Here is a 21,133-nt window from a genome sequence, read left to right on the forward strand (position 1 = left end):
AATACTCACCATCTTTATACTCACCTTGTCCTGGTCTGCTTCTGGGTCCAATTCTGGTAAACCCTGACACTCATGGAATGTACTGTAGGCGTAGATTGAACACCACACTTTGGCTGCTACCGTAGGCTGAATGATAGAATGGCTATTCCCATGTTAAAATGTTATGGGATGCATTTTGTTTTGATGGTACGCCACTCCGGTTGGCCGACTAGGATTAAATAGCCACAGTAGCCTACTTGACTACTGTCTGAAACTGTAACTTAAAGCGAGTACAGCCTCAGTGTTTACAGTAAACGCATGCTGGAAGTTGCTGTATTTACAGATGGCATACACGTTTGTTATTAAGGCACATGAAAGTTCACATGTTCCAGAAGGCATTTCTGCCAAAAAAAACACGTTTTTATAAAAGAAAAATATATATATTACATTCAAATGCCTAGCTTCTTGAAATGGGTCACAAAGGTACCAGGTTCAGCTCACCTCCCCCAAAACGAATCTACCCAAGAAGCCCCAAAACAGGTGCTTATATTAAGTTAGACCCTCCCTGGCACATACCAATGACAAATAACTGGTGGTAAACATTGCAAAAAGAATATTCAGAAAAAACACAAATACATTGTATAATAGGCTAGTAGCCTAAAGCAGATATAGACCTGGGGCTGGCCTCAATAACCGTGTAATCGACAGTTATAGATGAATACCGTCATAACAATAAAACAATTTAAAACATTTTAGGAACACAGTAGTTTAATTACGTTTTGCTGCAGCTGTAAGTAGAGGTTGACCGATTAATCGGAAATGGCCAATTAATTAGGGCCGATTTCAAGTTTTCATAACAATCAGAAATCGGTGTTTTTGGACACCTATTTGGCCGATTTTTTATGACTATTTATTTTTACACCTTTATTTAACTAGGAAAGTCAGTTAAGAACACACTCTTATTTTCAATGACAGCCTAGGAACGGTGGGTTAACTGCCTTGTTCAGGGGCAGAACGACAGATTTTTGATGTTTATGGTTAGGTACACGTTGGAGCAACGACAGTCCTTTTTTGCAAATGCGCACCGCACCGATTGTATGCAACGCACAACGTGCTAGATAAACTAGTAATGCCATCAACCATGTGTAGTTAACTAGTGATTATGATTGATTGATTGATTGTTTTTTATGAGATAAGTTTAATGCGAGCTAGCAACTTTCCTTGGCTTCTTACTGCATTCGCGTAATAGGCAGGCAATGTAAGGCAGGTGGTTAGAGCGTTGGACTAGATAACCGCAAGGTTGCAAGATTGAATCCCGAGCTGACAAGGTAAAAATCTGTCGTACTGCCCCTGAACAAGGCAGTTTACCCACCGTTCCTAGGCCGTCATTGAAAATAAGAATGTGTTCTTAACTGACTTGCCCAGTTAAATAAAGGTGTGAAAAAAAATGGCCAAATCGTTGTCCAACAATTCATATTTCCGATTGTTATGAAAACTGGAAATCGGCCCTAATTAATCGACCATGCCGATTAATTGGTCGACATCTAATCACAACGATTATGCAAATATTGGAACTCCACAGAACACATTGGTATCCAGTTGCTTAGCAACCGTTTTTTGTTTGTCCAAACGAAACCAATCTGTCAAAAGTTGCTGGCGCATGTCTACATTCTCCAAGCTAAATACATACTGCAATTCCAACCACAAAAAGTCTCAAAATACAACAACTTGCCTCGCTAACAGCTAAATGTTTGTTTTTGACTTTTTTTAGAAATAAATTCTAATTCTGTTTTCGAGGCTCCATATGTTGTCATGGAAAATATGTATGTTATTTCCCACAACCAAAGAGCAATTCCGCCCTCTATCCAGTGCATATTGAACACTGAGGTCGCCAGTCTCTTTGACAATGACAAGCAGTGATAAGGTGTGGAATGTTAGTTAAAGAGACTGGTACTCAGACTATCAATGTGTAGTTGATACATGCATAATCTATGAGCAGAATTACTGTTTTACCTCAATTAACCACAAAAACCCTAGTTTGAAAGCGACTGTTTTTCTGGAATCTGTGCTGTAATTTGAGTTCTAGGCAATGAGCTTCAGCAAAATACACACAGCAGAGCGAGAGAGAGCAATGCCATGGTGCAAGTATCTATCAGTCATATTGCCAGGGTTAGAGGTTCCAAACCCTTTCTATTCATTCTATTTCTATGTGTGCTGCTACTGCATTGTGGGGGGTGTTGCTTAGGCAACCAGAGACTTGATGCTCGTTTCTGGGTCTATTAGTGCTTCAGTCATAACCAGCAACATAAAAAGCGTATAAACTCCCGTGGAAATGGTGGTATGTCCAATGCAAGCAACCTGATGTATGTTCCTCTAACGCTCCTGAATGCCTCTATCAGTCTGACAGCTATTGTCAGCAGCAATCATGTGCCTAAAAACACGAGTTAAACTGTTAGCACTGAGACGGTTCACCCTAGTAGGAAGCCCACTGTGAGCAGTTCACCCCGTACTTTCATCTATATCACTGTCATGTTTAGCTTTGATAAGCTTCCCAGTAAAGCACTAAAAACAAACAAGCAACCCAGAAAAGGGCTAACAATAGCCCACATCAACATACAGTATGTTGCCTTAGAAACAAGGTTCATGAAATCGATTACTTGGTAACATCAGATAAGATTCATAAACTGGCCCTGTCTGAAACTCACCTAGATTATTCCTTTGACGATACAGTGGTAGCAATACAAGGTTATAACATCAGTAGGAGGTGTTGCTGTATATATTCAGAGTCATATTCCTGTAAAGCTTAGAGGATATTATGTCAAATACTGTTGAAGTAATACGAAGTAATATGTCTACAGGTTCACTTGCCTCACCTAAAGCCCATTCTTGTGGGAAGTTGCTATAGACCACCAAGTGCTAACAGTCAGTATCTGGATAATATCTGTAAAAATGCTTCATGTTGTATGTGATATTATTAACAGAGAGATGCCTATCTAATGGGTGTTCTTTAATGGGAGCCTCTCTAATGTAAACCACAGATAATAAGAGGAGACAAGATGAGTTTGGTCTGTTTATAGTATGCATGTTGAAGAGGGTGTGTCGTCTATGATCATTCACTTCCCTTCATTCACCTCCGGAAGTTTACCCGAAAGATGAGTGAATTCATTCCTTCACCTCATTATAACCACTTTATTCTGACAGACATTTACGTGACACCCGGAATTAATTGTATAATGTCAACAAACATGGCGCTACACATAGCTGGCAAATACCTTAGCATTAGCTCATTATAATCAGTACAACCTTCATAAAATTATTTTACACACACCACAAGAGTCCATTACAATCTATGCAATAATCGGAATGCATTATTTGTCAGCCGTACCTGAAAACGTGAATAAAACTGTAAATGCATTATGCTCCATACATACATACATTCATACATACATACTGTACTATATGCGCCAACAGTAGAGATGACAAAACGATATACAGAAAATAAGGAACTTATTTCGATAGGAATGCACGCATGTCCCCAGTCAGAAAATGGTCCAATTCGTGCAAGACTGCGCAAATATCTGTAGACTTGATCTGCGCAAACATTAGTGAAGTGAGTCGGCTCTCAAAGAGAGAAGTTTGTCCGGCTCAGTAAAGCCTCAAACATAAATTGTCCTCAACGCTGAAATGGGCGACTTTTATGTGAATTAATGAGGAGGCGGAACACACCTTAATTCAAACTGTTGTTAGAAAATACAACTTCTTAGAAAATCATTTGAAATTGACAAGTTGAAACATAGCCTATAGCTAATTAGCAGGCAGCGCATCTTAACTGTCCTCTCGCGTATTAATCACATTTTGGAGCGTACGTGCATTCTGACATCACGTGCATAACAGAACTCACACTGGGGCAACCGTTAAAGATATTTGGAACTCACGTATGAAAAGGTTAAAAATGCTTCTTTAACCCGTCTCCTCCCCTTCATCTACACCAGGTATTCCCAAACTACCCCCAGGGGTACGCACAATGCCGTCGGGGTTACGCCTAATAAAAATGTGATTCACATTTATTTTAAAAAATTTCACATTTTCAAACAGTGCTATACATTTGGGTGAGGTTTTTTTCTCACCTGAGTAGCCTCGTTTCACTGCCAAAAATTAAATTAAACCATCTAGTGTTCAGCGAAATAACAACACAATGTCAAATACTGGTAGCCAAGTCAAATAATTAACATCCAATCGCATTAACCATTATTCTCTTGCAGGAATTCCACTAACGGTCCGTATGTAGCCAAACGTAGCTGCTGCTCATGTTGGCAAATGTACTGATGGTGCAAAAGCCATGACAGGGAGACATAGTGGAGTGGTAACGCTCATGCAAGCAGTTTCTCCCGACACCACTTGGGTACACTGCAGCATCCACCTGAGAGGCTCTTGCTGCCAAGGGAATGCCTGACAGCTTGATCGACGTTTTGGACACTACTGTGAAAACTTTGTTAAAGCAAGGCCCCCGAACTCTTGTGTATTTTCTGCACTATGCAATGATATGGGCAGCGACCATGTAAAGCTTTTACATCATACAGAAGTGCGCTGGTTACTAAGGGGCAAAGTATTGACACGTTTTTTAAATTGAGAGACAAACTTAAAGCTTTCTTTACTGATCATAATTTTTACTTGTCTGACCGCTTGCATGATGACGAGTTTCTCACATGACTGGCCTATCTGGGTGATGTTTTTTTCCGCCTGAATGATCTGAATCTAGGATTACAGGGACTATATTCAATGTGCGGGACAATACTGAGGCTATGATTAAGAAGTTGGAGCTCTTCTCTGACTGCATTAACAAGGACAACACACAGGTATTTCCATCATTGTGTGATTTTCTGTGTGCAAATTAACTCAAGCTTACGGACATTGTCAAATGTGATATAGCGAACAACCTGAGTGAGTTGTGTGCGCAATTAAGCAGGTTATTCTGTCCTGGAATTGCTTTCCCATGCAAAACTAGACAGATAGCTAAAAACTAAGTCTTCAATAAAACTCCCAAGGCGTGACTTTTCTTGAATGAATATATTGAAAACGTTTATGTTGTGAAACTGCAAAATACAGAAAATAATATACAATTCACATCGACATACTGTAGCTGTACATTATACATTTCAAGTTGAAGTTGCATAAATACAAAGCACGTGCCAAGGTACCATGTATCTGGCATGGTGCCAAACCATATAGCTAATTGTTACTCATAAGGTAATTGGCTAAGTCCTTTCGTTACTCTAGTAATGTGCAACCACCTCCGTACAGTGACAAAGCATATTACACTAGGAACAGTCACAAAACCACCATATTGTATGTTTTACAATTCATTTACAAAGTACTACAGCTGACGGCATACATGAAAGGAAAGGCAATTTGTGTGAGTAAATGCAACCAACTAACATTGATAAGTAAGCAATTCTATCAATAACAAGATTATCATCACCAGCAATATGCTTGAATCAAACTTACAAACAAATATTTTCTGAGGCAAGAAATAACTGCACCGTAGCATTGTTTTTAGCGGCTTCTCTGCATGTCTTTTCCTATTTCCTTACAGTCTTTCTAAGTACCAGAAAGCTCCACCAGGGGGCGATAAACACCATGGAACATATGAAAATCCATTTTGACCACTGTAATAAAATAGTCTGTTACCTTCGAACAGGATGGTAGCACACAGGTACTGTCCCGAAACGGATGACACAAACAACTGGATTCGTTATCCCTTTCGTGCCCTGCCTCCAGTCCACTAACTGATATCTGAACAAGAAAGCCTCATCGAAATTGCAACAACCGGTACTGTGAACATTGAATTTAATCAGAAGCCTCTGCCAGATTTCTGGATTGGGCTGCGCTCAGAGTATCCTGCCTTGGCAAATCGCGCTGTTAAGACACTGATGCCCTTTGCAACCACGTACCTATGTGAGAGTGGATTCTCGGCCCTCACTAGTAAGAAAACTAAATACAGTCACAGACTGTGTGGAAAATAATTTAAGACTGAGACTCTCTCCAATACAACCCAAGATTGCAGAGTTATGTGCATCCTTTCAAGCACACCCTTCTCATTAACCTGTGGTAAGTTATTCACGATTTTTGATGAACAAATAAGATTTTATATGTAAGATGGTTAAATAAAGGGCAAAATGATTATTATTATTAGTGTCCTGATCATATTAGAGCTCTTTGTCACTTCCCACGAGCCGAGTTGTGACAAAATTCACACTCATCCTTATGTTTAATAAATGTATTGTATAGTGTGTGTGTGGCAGGCTTACAATGATGGCAAAAAACAACATTTGAGCGTGCGCTGACCCTGGTGCTAGAGGGGGTACGCAGCTGGAGGTTGAATGTTTGAAGGGGTACGGGACTATAAAAGATTAGGAACCACTGTTCTAGATCGTTTTAGAGGATGACTAAACTGATTGTATTAACTGCCTTTATTAATAATCAATCACCACCTTCCGGAGACACCTGAAACCCCACCTCTTTAAGGAATACCTAGGATAGGATAAAGTAATCCTTCTCACCCCCCCCCCTTAAAAGATTTAGATGCACTATTGTAAAGTGGCTGTTCCACTGGATGTCATAAGGTGAATGCACCAATTTGTAAGTCGCTCTGGATAAGAGCGTCTGCTAAATGACTTAAATGTAAATGTAAATGTAATACATAGCTACCTTGTTTTCCATTCAAATGTGTGTTCACTCTCTCGTGAGGAAGGCATTCATGAAGGCAGGAGATGGTTGTCGCTAGTTACCACAGCCGCAAAGCTTTTAAAAAGTTCTCTGTAGCCGGCTGTAGTTAGGAAACCACTGTGACTGACAGGTGAATCCTCCTGTCGCAGAGAGCATGTGGGTTCCGAGTGAAATCACAGGGACAGGGTTGTTTTTACAAGACAAAACAAAGACATACGGGCTGAAATTGGTGGAGGTACTATGTCAACTTGTCCAATAAGCTGCTTTGAAAGTGGTGTGGTGAATCAACACCAAATGGAAAAGTACTGGGGAAAATGCTGCATTGTCACACGTCTTTGTTATGTCAGTTGAGTTGAATCAACGAATCACAGCACATGTTGATGGGTAAATTTCCAGCTTTTACTTCCTGCCGTGCTCATATAGTCCCAGTCAGTATTCACATAATAATAAGGAATTCCTCTCAAACACGCCCACAATTTGGGCAAAACCAACATTCTTTCCTATTAACCTCCATTGTAAAAGAGGCAATGTCGTCGTCAATTTTTTTTGTTATACAGAAATAACAAAACATGATAAAAAACTGCTATTCAATATACACTACCATTCAAAAGTTTGGGGTCACTTGGAAATGTCCTTGTTTTTGGAAGAAAAGCAAATGTTTTGTCCATTAAAATAACATAAAATTGATCAGAAATACAGTTTAAACATTGTTAATATTGTAAATGACTATTGTAGCTGGAAACGGCTGACTTTTAGTCAAATCTCTACGTAGCCATACAATGGCCAATTATCAGCAACCATCACTCCTGAGTTCCAATGGCACGTTGTGTTAACTAATCCAAGTTTATAATTTTAAAAGGATAATTTATCATTAGAAAACCCTTTTGCAATTATGTTAGCATAGCAGAAAACTATTCTTCTGATTAAAGAAGCAATAGAATCGGCTTTCTTTAGACTAGTTGAGTATCTGGAGCATCAGTATTTGTGGTTTCGATTATGGGCTCAAAATGGACAGAAACAAAGAACTGTCTTCACAAACTGTCATGACTTCCGCCGAAGTCGGTCCCTCTCCTTGTTTGGGCTTTGTTCGGTGGTCGACGTCACCGACCTTCTAGCCATCACTGATCCATTTTTCATTTTCCATTGGTTTTGTCTTGTCTTCTTTCACACCTGGTTCCAATCCCGTCAATTACATGTTGTGTATTTAAGAGATTGTTTTATTGTATGTTTATGTGCAATTGTAAGTCATGTGTCGGTGTGCGACGGGTTTTGTACCCACTTATATTATTTTTTGTAAAAACTTGTCAGTTTATTACAAAAACTTGTCAGTTTATTCTTGTTCTGAGACATTAGGGCTATTCCATGTGAGAAATTGCCAAGAAACTGAAGATCTCTTACAACGCTGTGTACTACTCCCTTCACAGAACAGCGCAAACTGGCTCTAACCAGAATAGAAAGAGGAGTGGGAGGCCCCGGTGCACAACTGAGCAAGAGGACAAGAACATTAGATTGTCTAGTTTGAGAAACAGACGCCTCACAAGTCCTCAACTGGCAGATTCATTAAATAGTACCCTCAAAAAAACAGTCTGGCCACTGAAAAACATCCACACAGCATGATGCTGCTACCACCATACTGCACCTTAGGGATGGTGCCAGGTTTCCTCCAGATGTGTCGCTTGGCATTCAGGCCAAAGAGTTCAATCTTGGTTTCATCAGACCAGAGAATATTGTTTCTCATGGTCTTAAGAGTGGGCTGTCATGTGCCTTTTACTGAGGAGTGGCTACTGTCTGGCCACTCTACCATAGAGGCCTGATTGGTGGAGTGCTGCAGAGATGGTTGTCCTTCTGGAAAGTTCTCCCATCTCCACAAAGAATCTCTGGAGGAACTCACTTCCCTGACCAAGGCCCTTCTCCCCCGATTGCTCAGTTTGGCCGGGCGGCCAGCTCTAGGAAGAGTCCTGTTGTTTCAAACTTTTTCCAGTTAAGAATGATGGAGGCCACAGTGTTCTTGGGGACCTTCAATGCTGCAGAAATGTTTTGGTACCCTTCCCCAGATCTGTGCCTCCGCACAGCCCTGTCTCGGCACTCTACGGACAAATCCGTTCGACCTTATGGCTTGGTTTTTGCTCTGACATGCACCGTCAACTGTCGGACCTTAAATAGACTGGTGTGTGCCTTTCCAAATCATGTACAATCAATTGAATTTACCACAGGTGGGCTCCAATCAAGATGTAGAAACATCTTAAGGCTAATCAATGGAAACAGGATGCACTTGAGCTCAATTTCGAGTCTCATAGCAAAGTATCAATACTTTGGTAAATAAGGTATTTCCGTTCTTTTTATACATTTGCAAAAATGTCTAAAAACCTGTTTTCGATTTGTCATTATGAGGTATTGTGTGCAGATTGACGAGGGGGAAAAATAACCTGACAAAATGTGAAAAAAGGTCAAGGGGTCTGAATACTTTCCGAATGCACTGTACATAACTTGACATTTCTAACACCAACCTTCCAATTAATTAAATGGATTTCTTAGCCGCTATAACTGCTAGGTTACACAGTTTCTTCTGTTAACAGTCTCCAGTATCAACCTTTCCAAGCAAATAAAAATGTGAGAATCTGTAGACATGCTGACATAAAATAACATACTCTTTGCCAGAATTCTGCATGCCTTCACAAGGCCATGACTTATGCAGCAGAAGAATACCATTTCTGAGTGCATGATATTGCATGATATTCAGTGTCCTTGGCATATAGTACGTTCTATGGATGGTCTTAAACTGCAGTACCCTATGTCTGAGATGATATGAGATGACTGGGCATTCTAAAATATCTGTATCCATTTATCATCATGAATAGCGTCTCCCAGGTCTTCCTCACAGTTTTGTTTGACGTGTTTTGTGTCATCAGGAAAAGCCTATCAGTTTGGAAATCAACTTTAGAGGTTGTCACATTGCCTTAAAAAAGTTTCAATATTTGAAGCTTCTTGCTTGTCCAGTGTTTGCTGCACAGAGAAAATTAACTGTTATGTTGGCAATAATCCCACTCTGCGCTGTCACAGACTGGTCTTCCCTGGCTGCCAGACCCTGATGAGACCCCTGTCACTATCTGATCCTGCTCAGATGAGGCATGACAAAGAATTACCTTGGTGTACATTTATACATTATATTATCCATGAATAGAATCAATGGTTCAATAATTGAAATGACCATTATTCCCAGATCCCTGACTGTAGCCTAGCCATGAACTCAAGATGGAACTTTATATCCATTCACTGATTGTTATAATATACTGCAAAATTCACTTGAGCTCCGTAGACTGGTTTTCTCTGGCTGTCTGACCCTGCAGGGATACCTGTCACTATCTGATCCTGATAAGACATGATGAGTATAGTGGTGTGTACTGACTGTGCACCATGACAGTGAAGCCTGTAACCTGTTAATACCATGTCAGTGTGAAAAGTAAGTAATTAGCTAGGGAAACTGACAAATCAATAATGTTACATTGCTATACTGAACAATAAAAACTCATATTGCGCTGAAAAAACATCAGCATATCGGTCTTTTGGCGAGCTCGAGCTAATGGTACATCATCAAATTTACTTCTATTGAAACGGGACAAAACAAAGGCTACAAAAATTCCCATATACAGTACAGCCGTTAGATACTGCTACCTGAAAGATAGCTAGAGGCTAGGTAGAGCTGAAGTGGCTGTGGTAGCTACTAGCTAGCTAACTAGCTGCTAGGATTTCATTCACTTCAGTCAAAAGGGGATGAAACATTAGCTAAGATAAAATGTCAGTTACATTACTAGCTCAGTACTTGGAATACATACTTTTTTTCTGTCAAACAGCAGTTACCTTGTCCTCTATATCAGTCAACTAAAGAGTAGTCAGTTTATGCTCTGCTTGCTTTTACAATTTGGAGAAAAAGCAGCAGGCTCTGTGGTGTTAATGCTGTCCTAAATCGAGCTTTTGTAATTGGACAGTGAGCATTCTAGGCTATTTTGGCACCGTGTTTCCGGGGCTAGACCCTAAAAGTTGTCACGCCTTGGTCATAGTATTTTGTGTTTTCGTTATATATTTGGTCAGGCCAGGGTGTGACATGGGTTTAAAATGTTGTGTTTCATATTGGGGTTTTTTAGGCATTGGGATTGCGGCTGAGTAGGGTTTGGGTAGCATAGGTTTGGCTGCCTGAGGCGGTTCTCAATCAGAGTCAGGTGATTCTCGTTGTCTCTGATTGGGAACCATATTTAAGTAGCCGGGGTTTCACTGTGTATTTCGTGGGTGATTGTTCCTGTCTCTGTGTTAGTGTTCACCAGATAGGCTGTAATAGGTTTTCGCGTTCCGTTTATTGTTTTGTATATTTATAAGTTATTTCATGTATCGTCATTAGTTTCATTAAAGACATGAGTAACCACCACGCTGCATTTTGGTCCGACTCTCCTTCAACAAACGAACGCCGTTACAGAATCACCCACCACACACGGACCGAGTGGCGTGGTAACAGGCAGCGACAGCAGGAGCAGCGAAAGGAGGATGAATTGTTCGGAGAAGGACCCTGGGATCAGCCGGGAGAATATCGCCGCCCCAAAGAAGAACTGGAGGCGGCAAGAGCTGAGAGACGCTGGTATGAGGAGAAACAACAGCGGGACTACACTACTTGGGAGGAAATAGACAGGTGGGCAGTCGACCCAGAGAGAGTGCCGGAGCCCGCCTAGGATTCGCTGGAACAGTGCGAAGAGGGCTATTGGAGAATGGAGTTGGAGAGACAATCACGACGGCGCAGAAGAAAGCCCGTGAGTCAGCCCCAAAATTGTATTGGGGGGGGCTCAGAGGGAGAGTGGCAGAGTCAGGAGATAGACCTGAGCCAACTCTCCTTGTTAATCGTGAGGAGCCAAGGAGGAGACCAGAACCAGAGCCGGTGTTAGAGGTGAACGAAGCAGAGACTGTGAAGGAGTTAATGGGGAAAGTGGAGTGGAGAGTAATGAGGGAGTTGCTAGCTTGGTGCTTTAGGTACAAGATTCGTCCTCCGATACCAGTCCTCCGGTGGCAGCTCCCCGCACCAGGCTTCCTGTGCGTGTCCTCGATCCAGTACCACCAGTTCCAGCACCACGCACCAGGCCTTCAGTGCGCCTCGCCTGTTCAGCGCAGCCAACGCTTTCCCCGTCTCCTGCGCTGCCGGAGTCTCCCGCCTGTTCAGCACAGTCAGCGTTTTCCTCCTCTCCTGCGCTGCCGGAGTCTCCCGCCTGTTCAGCACAGTCAGCGTTTTCCTCCTCTCCTGCGCTGTCGGAGTCTCCCGCCTGTTCAGCGCTTCCAGAGCCTTCCTCCTCTACAGCGCTGCCGGAGCCTCCTGCCTGTTCGGAGCAGCCTGAGCTGCCAGACTGCATGGAGCAGCCAGAGCTGTCAGCCTGCATGGAGCAGCCTGAGCTGTCAGACTGCATGGAGCAGCCAGAGCTGCCAGTCTGCATGGAGCAGCCAGAGCTGCCAGTCTGCATGGAGCAGCCAGAGCTGCCAGTCTGCATGGAGCAGCCAGAGCTGTCAGCCTGCATGGAGCAGCCTGAGCTGTCAGTCTGCATGGAGCAGCCAGAGCTGCCAGTCTGCATGGAGCAGCCAGAGCTGCCAGTCTGCATGGAGCAGCCAGAGCTGTCAGTCTGCATGGAGCAGCCTGAGCTGCCAGTCTACATGGAGCAGCCAGAGCTGTCAGTCTGCATAGAGCAGCCTGAGCTGTCAATCTGCATGGAGCAGCCAGAGCTGCCAGTCTGCATGGAGCAGCCAGAGCTGTCAATCTGGGGTGTAGCATAGGTTTGGCTGCCTGAGGCGGTTCTCAATCAGAGTCAGGTGATTCTCGTTGTCTCTGATTGGGAACCATATTTAGGTAGCCGGGGTTTCACTGTGTATTTCGTGGGTGATTGTTCCTGTCTCTGTGTTAGTGTTCACCAGATAGGCTGTAATAGGTTTTCGCGTTCTGTTTATTGTTTTGTATATTTACAAGTTATTTCATGTATCGTCATTAGTTTCATTAAAGACACGAGTAACCACCACGCTGCATTTTGGTCCGACTCTCCTCAACAAAGGAACGCGGTTACAAAAGTCAGGAGCAGGGCCAGCTAGCCCTTGGCTAAGTTTGGTGCTAGCCCACTTTAGAATGTGCAGGTGTGAACACTCGCTTAGCCCCAGGCTAAAATCTCCCATAGCCCTGGGCTAAGGTGTGAATGGGCCTTATGTAAACTCCTCTGCATGCTGTGTAGGTGGATGTTGTCCATAGACACTAAAAGGTCACTATCAAGCACATTTCTAATGATAGCAAATATCTCTGTCTAGTTTAAAAGCGAACCTTCCATGTAACTGATACGATGAGTGAGGCTTTATTGTTCTCTGCCAAGATGCGGCCTATAAGTAAGTAAGTGAGTAAGTGTGTGTGTGTGTGTGTGTGTGTGTGTGTGTGTGTGTGTGTGTGTGTGTGTGTGTGTGTGTGTGTGTGTGTGTGTGTGTGTGTGTGTGTGTGTGTGTGTGTGTGTGTGTGTGTGTGTGTGTGTGTGTGTGTGTGTGTGTGTGTGTGTGTGTTTTGAGCCTGACAACGAGCCATCCTCAACAGGGTTGGAAAGTGACAGTATGGATGAGGCCTCAGAGTCTGATGTTCAAGAGGTGAACATTGAGGAGATCCAGGGAGAAGACATGGAAGCCTGAGAGGAAGACAACCAAAGCTTTAGTTTCTCGACTATCATGTTGAAAACTTTTTTTGGAGATGCGATGGATCATTGTGGGTCATTCAATATTCCCTTTATTTTGTTGTTCAGTGAAATCATCCCATTTGAAGAGTCAACTCATTTAATTCAAGTTCAATTCGTAGCTAAATAATAAAAATAAAATAAAAAAATAAAATAAAATATATATATATATATATATATATATATATATATTGGAAGAATTTAATAATTTGCAATTATGTCTACTTATGATATGGTAAAAGGTTTATGTTTCTGTCTCCATATGATATGGTAAATATATCCAATGCAAAACACATCTATATTTAAATGGTATTAATATTAATTTGCATATATTTCCATTAATTCCCATATATTGCCTTTAAGTCGCACAGAAAGTTTCCATCTCTGAATATTCCCCAAAATGTGCAACCCTAGGCACAATACTAATTTTTACTCAGTTTTTTGTGTGTTCGGTCTTGTGCTCCTAAGCCTATACGCATAAGATTTCATATGCGTATGGGTGTTTTGAATTAATCATCACCTTGGAAAACGCTGTCCATTTTGTTGTCAGGCTTTGAAACAACATCCACAACAACCATGTTTTACACTCAGTTTCAACCTGCTGTTAAACTTCTTTATTTAAATTATCATCATAGTGAGGTGTTTTAAAAGTACGATAGGCCTACCTCTTTGCCGGTAAGTGTTTGATGTGATTTTCGATTGCATTTGCCTTGATGTCAGAGTGGTTAGAGGGACAATAGAGTCCTGAGTACCAAGCCATTAGGACCTGATGATCGTTAGCAAGTTGGATACTACTAACACGTGTCCAGAGTGCATTAAAGGAGATTACCTAAATGGCCACGTGGGATGACTCATGACTGCTGGTGTGGCTGTAATATGGTATGGTCACAGCTACAGCCCTATACACATCTTGGTAGTAACTCCAGCTCCTGGGTGCATTCTGGCTCATTGAGCAGGCCTCTACTACCTCTACTCCACAACAGAAAATCATTCTGTGTGCATACGTGTGTGTACGTGTAAGGTGCATTCAAAAAGTATTCAGACCCCTTGACTTGTTCCACATGTTGTTACGTTACAGCCTAATTCTAAAATTGATTAAATTGAACATTTTCCTCACCAATCTACAGACAATGTCAAAGTGAAGACAGGTTTTTATAAATGTTTTCACTTTTATAAAAATAAAAAGCAGAAATACCTTATCTACTTTTTCAGACCCCGTTTTCAGACCCTTTGCTATGAGACTCCATTTATCATACTTGAGATGTTTCTACAACTTGATCGGAGTCCACCTGTGTTAAATTCAATTGATTGTACATGACTTGGAAAGGCACACACCTGTATATTTAAGGTCCCACAGTTGACAGTGCATGTCAGAGCAAAAACCAAGCCATGAGGTTGAAGGAATTGTCCGTAGAGTGCTGAGACAGGATTGTGTAGAGGCACAGATCTGGGGAAGAGTACCAAAACATTTCTGCAGCATTGAAGGTCCCCAAGATCACAGTGGCCTTCATCATTCTTAAACGGAAGAAGTTTGGAACCACCAAGATTCCTCCTGGAGCTGGGCGCCCGGCCAAACTGAGCAATCGGGGGAGAGGGGTTTTGTTCAGGGAGGTGACCAAGAACACGATGGTCACTCTGACAGAGCTCCAGAGTTCCTCTGTGTAGATGGGAAAACCTTCCAGAAGGACAACCATCTCTGCAGCACTCCACCAATCAGGCCTTTATGGTAGAGTGGCCAGAGAGAGAGAGAGAGAGAGAGACAAAGAGGGAAGGGAGAGACACAGTGGGCTTTTCTGATATAACCAAGGTTGAAATAAACACTTCAGATCATAAAATAGAATATTGTCCTACAAAGAGGAAATGCTCTGCACTCTTACAAACACACAAGGACAGACATATTCCATTATATTTATTTCTAGGATCTGTATTCATAATCTATGATTACAGTCACACAACATGGACACTTCCTAGGTTCCCTGCTCAGTGTCTATGTGTCTTCATCCTATCCGCCTGCTCCTCAACATTTACAGTAGACAGGCGAGCAAAGCTGTGATTGTTTTTATTCCCAGTTTTGATCAATATGGTAAGGGATATTATTCTCAGGCATTGCCAAATCGTAATGTCGTGCCCTGTTGCATCTTGGGAGCTGCATTGAATTGGAGGCGGTGGCTTGAGGACATGGTGACCCAGATGAATGAGCTGCCGAAATGATCACCCCAGGGCCTCTGGAGCATTCCACTGCTGACTGTGTTGTCGTAGGAACGCTCCTAATGATTTCATAACTAGTGTCTCATTTTATTCTGACATGCCAAGCTAGGTTTGGTTGGAATTTGAATTTCTGAGTTCTGGTATCTGATAATTAGAATTGGGCTGAGCTCTGTGTGAGCTATGTGTCCTATGTGACACATTCCATGAACTGTGTGCCTTGCTAGCTCCAATCTAGCCTCACACAACAGATATATCCAGTTGTTTATCATGGAAAGCATTAGCTCTATTGGTAACATTTTTGAGGTGGCCCACTCTTTTATGGTATGCAAAACTTCCAGTGTAATTTTAACTCTTAACAATGCTCTATCTTTCCATCCCAGGTTATGACATCTCCAGCCTTACTACTGAGGAGGGTGCCAGATGGGAGAGTCGGAGGCTACTACAGGAGTCCTGGGACAACGAGACAGACCTTCTGTTGGACCCCCCGTCCAAAAACTGCACTGAGCCAGGTAGGGCAGGCCCCGCTTTAGAAGTTGTGATTCAACTTTTGGTTGCCAGGTTGGTGAAACTATTGGCCAAGCGAGAAATTCTGTAGTGGAGTTGAAGCTTTGGAATTAGTATACATGGGAGTCCCATGTGGGATTCCTGCAGGATATAGGGAAGACTGGAGTAGAGATGGAATCAAATAAATTAAGGGGGATTGAAAATTCAGACAGGTAGGGATAGCCTTACAGATTGGGCTGTGACGATTATGGAATTTTTGGTAATGATTCATTGTCATGCAAAGTACCACGGTTATTGTCATCACTGTAATTGTTTTAAATGTTTGGAGCTTGTAATGCATCATAATGCATCTTCAAAAATTAGCCTCAACATACCTAATGAATACAACACACCCCTATCTCAAATTTTTATTTTTTATTTTTTTATTTCACCTTTATTTAACCAGGTAGGCTAGTTGAGAACAAGTTCTCATTTGCAACTGCGACCTGGCCAAGATAAAGCATAGCAGTGTGAACAGACAACACAGAGTTACACATGGAGTAAACAATTAACAAGTCAATAACACAGTAGAAAAAAAGGGGAGTCTATATACATTGTGTGCAAAAGGCATGAGGAGGTAGGCGAATAATTACAATTTTGCAGATTAACACTGGAGTGATAAATGATCAGATGGTCATGTACAGGTAGAGATATTGGTGTGCAAAAGAACAGAAAAGTAAATAAATAAAAACAGTATGGGGATGAGGTAGGTGAAAATGGGTGGGCTATTTACCAATAGACTATGTACAGCTGCAGAGATCGGTTAGCTGCTCAGATAGCAGATGTTTGAAGTTGGTGAGGGAGATAAGTCTCCAACTTCAGCGATTTTTGCAATTCGTTCCAGTCACAGGCAGCAGAGTACTGGAACGAAAGGCGGCCAAATGAGGTGTTGGCTTTAGGGATGATCAGTGAGATACACCTGCTGGAGCGAGTGCTACGGACGGGTGTTGCCATCGTGACCAGAGAACTGAGATAAGGCGGAGCTTTACCTAGCATGGACTTGTAGATGACCTGGAGCCAGTGGGTCTGGCGACGAATATGTAGCGAGGGCCAGCCGACTAGAGCATACAAGTCGCAGTGGTGGGTGGTATAAGGTGCTTTAGTGACAAAACGGATGGCACTGTGATAAACTGTCTCCAGTTTGCTGAGTAGAGTGTTGGAAGCAATTTTGTAGATGACATCGCCAAAGTTGAGGATCGGTAGGATAGTCAGTTTTACTAGGGTAAGTTTGGCGGCGTGAGTGAAGGAGGCTTTGTTGCGGAATAGAAAGCCGACTCTTGATTTGATTTTCGATTGGAGATGTTTGATATGAGTCTGAAAGGAGAGTTTACAGTCTAGCCAGACACGTAGGTACTTATAGATGTCCACATATTCAAGGTCGGAACCATCCAGGGTGGTGATGCTGGTCAGGCGTGCGGGTGCAGGCAGCGAACGGTTGAAAAGCATACATTTGGTTTTACTAGCGTTTAAGAGCAGTTGGAGGCCACGGAAGGAGTGTTGTATGGCATTGAAGCTTGTTTGGAGGTTAGATAGCACAGTGTCCAAGGACGGGCCGGAAGTATATAGAATGGTGTCGTCTGCATAGAGGTGGATCAGGGAATCGCCCGCAGCAAGAGCAACATCATTGATATATACAGAGAAAAGAGTCGGCCCGAGAATTAAACCCTGTGGCACCCCCATAGAGACTGCCAGAGGACCGGACAGCATGCCCTCCGATTTGACACACTGAACTCTGTCTGCAAAGTAATTGGTGAACCAGGCAAGGCAGTCATCCGAAAAACCGAGGCTACTGAGTCTGCCGATAAGAATATGGTGATTGACAGAGTCGAAAGCCTTGGCAAGGTCGATGAAGACGGCTGCACAGTACTGACTTGTATCGATGGCGGTTATGATATTGTTTAGTACCTTGAGCGTGGCTGAGGTGCACCCGTGACCGGCTCGGAAACCAGATTGCACAGCGGAGAAGGTACAGTGGGATTCGAGATGGTCAGTGACCTATTTGTTGACTTGGCTTTCGAAGACCTTAAATAGGCAGGGCAGGATGGATATAGGTCTGTAACAGTTTGGGTCCAGGGTGTCTCCCCCTTTGAAGTGGGGGATGACTGCGGCAGCTTTCCAATCCTTGGGGATCTCAGACGATATGAAAGAGAGGTTGAACAGGCTGGTAATAGGAGTTGCGACAATGGCGGCGGATAGTTTCAGAAATAGAGGGTCCAGATTGTCAAGCCCAGCTGATTTGTACGGGTCCAGGTTTTGCAACTCTTTCAGAACATCTGCTATCTGGATTTGGGTAAGGGAGAACCTGGAGAGGCTTGGGCGAGTAGCTGCGGGGGGCGGAGCTGTTCGCCGAGGCTGGAGTAGCCAGGCGGAAGGCATGGCCAGCCGTTGAGAAATGCTTGTTGAAGTTTTCGATAATCATGGAATTATCGGTGGTGACCGTGTTACCTAGCCTCAGTGCAGTGGGCAGCTGGGAGGAGGTGCTCTTGTTCTCCATGGACTTCACAGTGTCCCAGAACTTTTTAGAGTTGGAGCTACAGGATGCAAACTTCTGCCTGAAGAAGCTGGCCTTAGCTTTCCTGACTGACTGCGTTATTGGTTCCTGACTTCCCTGAACAGTTGCATATCGCGGGGACTATTCGATGCTATTGCAGTCCGCCACAGGATGTTTTTGTGCTGGTCGAGGGCAGTCAGGTCTGGAGTGAACCAAGGGCTGTATCTGTTCTTAGTTCTGCATTTTTTGAACGGAGCATGCTTATCTAAAATGGTGAGGAAGTTAGTTTTAAAGAATGACCAGGCATCCTCAACTGACGGGATGAGGTCAATGTCCTTCCAGCATACCCGGGCCAGGTCGATTAGAAAGGCCTGCTCACAGAAGTGTTTTAGGGAGCGTTTGACAGTGATGAGGGGTGGTCGTTTGACTGCGGCTCCGTAGCGGATACAGGCAATGAGGCAGTGATCGCTGAGATCCTGGTTGAAGACAGCGGAGGTGTATTTGGAGGGCCAGTTGGTCAGGATGGCGTCTATGAGGGTGCCCTTAATTACAGAGTTAGGGTAGTACCTGGTGGGTTCCTTGATGATTTGTGTGAGATTGAGGGCATCTAGCTTAGATTGTAGGACTGCCGGGGTGTTAAGCATATCCCAGTTTAGGTCACCTAACAGAACAAACTCTGAAGCTAGATGGGGGGCGATCAATTCACAAATGGTGTCCAGGGCACAGGGCACAGCTGGGAGCTGAGGGGGGTCGGTAGCAGGCAGCAACAGTGTGCTCGGAACATTTGGAAATTAAGCTATTTGAATCCCCCCTTATCCTAAAATGAACGTATTAAGATTATTATGACAATTATTATTTGAAGTTCACGGTTATTGTCCATAATTGACCGTTTCACAATTCTACAATACTTATATACAATACAGTTGGTATTGTAAGTATTCACCCCCCTTGGATTTTTTAAAAACATGTTGTTGCTTTACAAAGTCGGAATGAAATAGATTCAATTGTAATTTTTTTCATTGAGCTACACAAAGTACTGCATAAGAATGACAAATGAATACATATTAAATAACTAAAATATGTTCTTTATATAATTATTCAACCCCTTTGTTTAGGCAAGCCTAATTAGTTCAGGAGTAAAATGTGGATTAACAAATAACATAATATGTTGGACTCACTCTGTGAAATAGGAGAGGTTGACATGATTTTTTAATGACTACGCCTTCCTTTGTCCCCATTCATACAACATCTGTAAGATCCCTTAACTAAGTATTGAATTTCAAGCACAGATTCAACAATGAAGACAAGGGAACTATTCGAAAGCCTCGTAAAGAAGGGCAGCGATTGTTAGATGGATAACAATAACAAATCAGACATTGAATATCTCTTTAAGCATCATCAAATTAATAATTATGCTGTGGATGAGGTATTAAACCACCCAGACACATCAAATATTTATTTTGTCGTTCTTCTGAATTGAGCTGCAGGACAAGAAGGAAACTGCTCAGGGATGTCAGTCGTGTGTGTATAATCGTGTAACTGTCTGGTTGTATTGTGAATTGAAAGATGAATACTCTTTCTCCATCCTGCTCCTCAGACTCTTCTTCATAGGGCCGTAGTACCTTCCCTTGCCCCATTCAAGGCAAGAAGTAGAGCGTTACGGCTGATAGCCTCCTGTCCGTCTGTTGTATTTTATTACCTTTATTTAACTAGGCAAGGCAGTTAAAAACAAATTCTTATTTACAATGATGGCCTACCCCAGCCAAACCCTAACCCAGACGACACTGGGCACTGCCCTATGGGACTCCCAATCACAGCCGGTTGTGATACAGCCTGGAAACAAACCAGGGTCTGTAGTGATGCCTCTAGCACTGAGATGCAGTGCCTTCGACCGCGGCGCCACTCGGGAGCCCTGCAATCAGATGAGTCTCTATGGAATTAATTTATTGCTGATGCTTACAAGTCAACAGGAATGCATATGACACTTCAACATTTTAGTTTTGTTAGTTTGTTGAGTGATAGTTTCATGTAGCAAATATAGCAAAGATATGGACAAAAACCCTGACTATAACACTGAAAATAAATACATTCTGAATCAGGTCCAGAGTAACACAAATCTCCCTTTAATGCTCCATGTCCACACGGGTCAATGGAAACAAGACCTGAACAATTAGCACTTTCAATTCCCCCGGTCAGCATGGCTACAGCTGACACACAGGAAAACGCTCACACACTGGCAGTCAAGCAGTCAGGCGGAGTATGTGTGTGTGCGTGTGTGCGTGAATATGTGGTACTGTACATTATGTGATGTTGTGTCCTTCTGTGTCCTACAATGGGAATGTTCCGGAAGGAATAAGGCCACAAGCTATAAAAGACTCAACGAGAATTGACATTTGACTGGATCTAGTGAGTAGAATGAGATCTGATAGATTGTGAGATCATCGTTAATGTGTAATCA

At 42.7% G+C, this 21,133-nt stretch overlaps 1 protein-coding gene across 1 annotated transcript in view; it reads left to right on the forward strand.

Annotated features, from left to right (window-relative positions):
• The window catches only part of LOC118400281 (sodium/potassium/calcium exchanger 3-like), a 156,271-nt gene that overhangs the window by 54,360 nt on the left and 80,778 nt on the right, over nt 1–21,133 (forward strand). The window contains exon 2 of the mRNA XM_035796970.2: nt 16,022–16,150. Within this exon, the coding sequence (XP_035652863.1) occupies nt 16,022–16,150 (129 nt within the window). The remainder of the gene's footprint in view (nt 1–16,021; nt 16,151–21,133) is intronic.

Source organism: Oncorhynchus keta, chromosome 2, assembly GCF_023373465.1.
Source record: "Oncorhynchus keta strain PuntledgeMale-10-30-2019 chromosome 2, Oket_V2, whole genome shotgun sequence".
Lineage (NCBI taxonomy): Eukaryota > Metazoa > Chordata > Actinopteri > Salmoniformes > Salmonidae > Oncorhynchus > Oncorhynchus keta.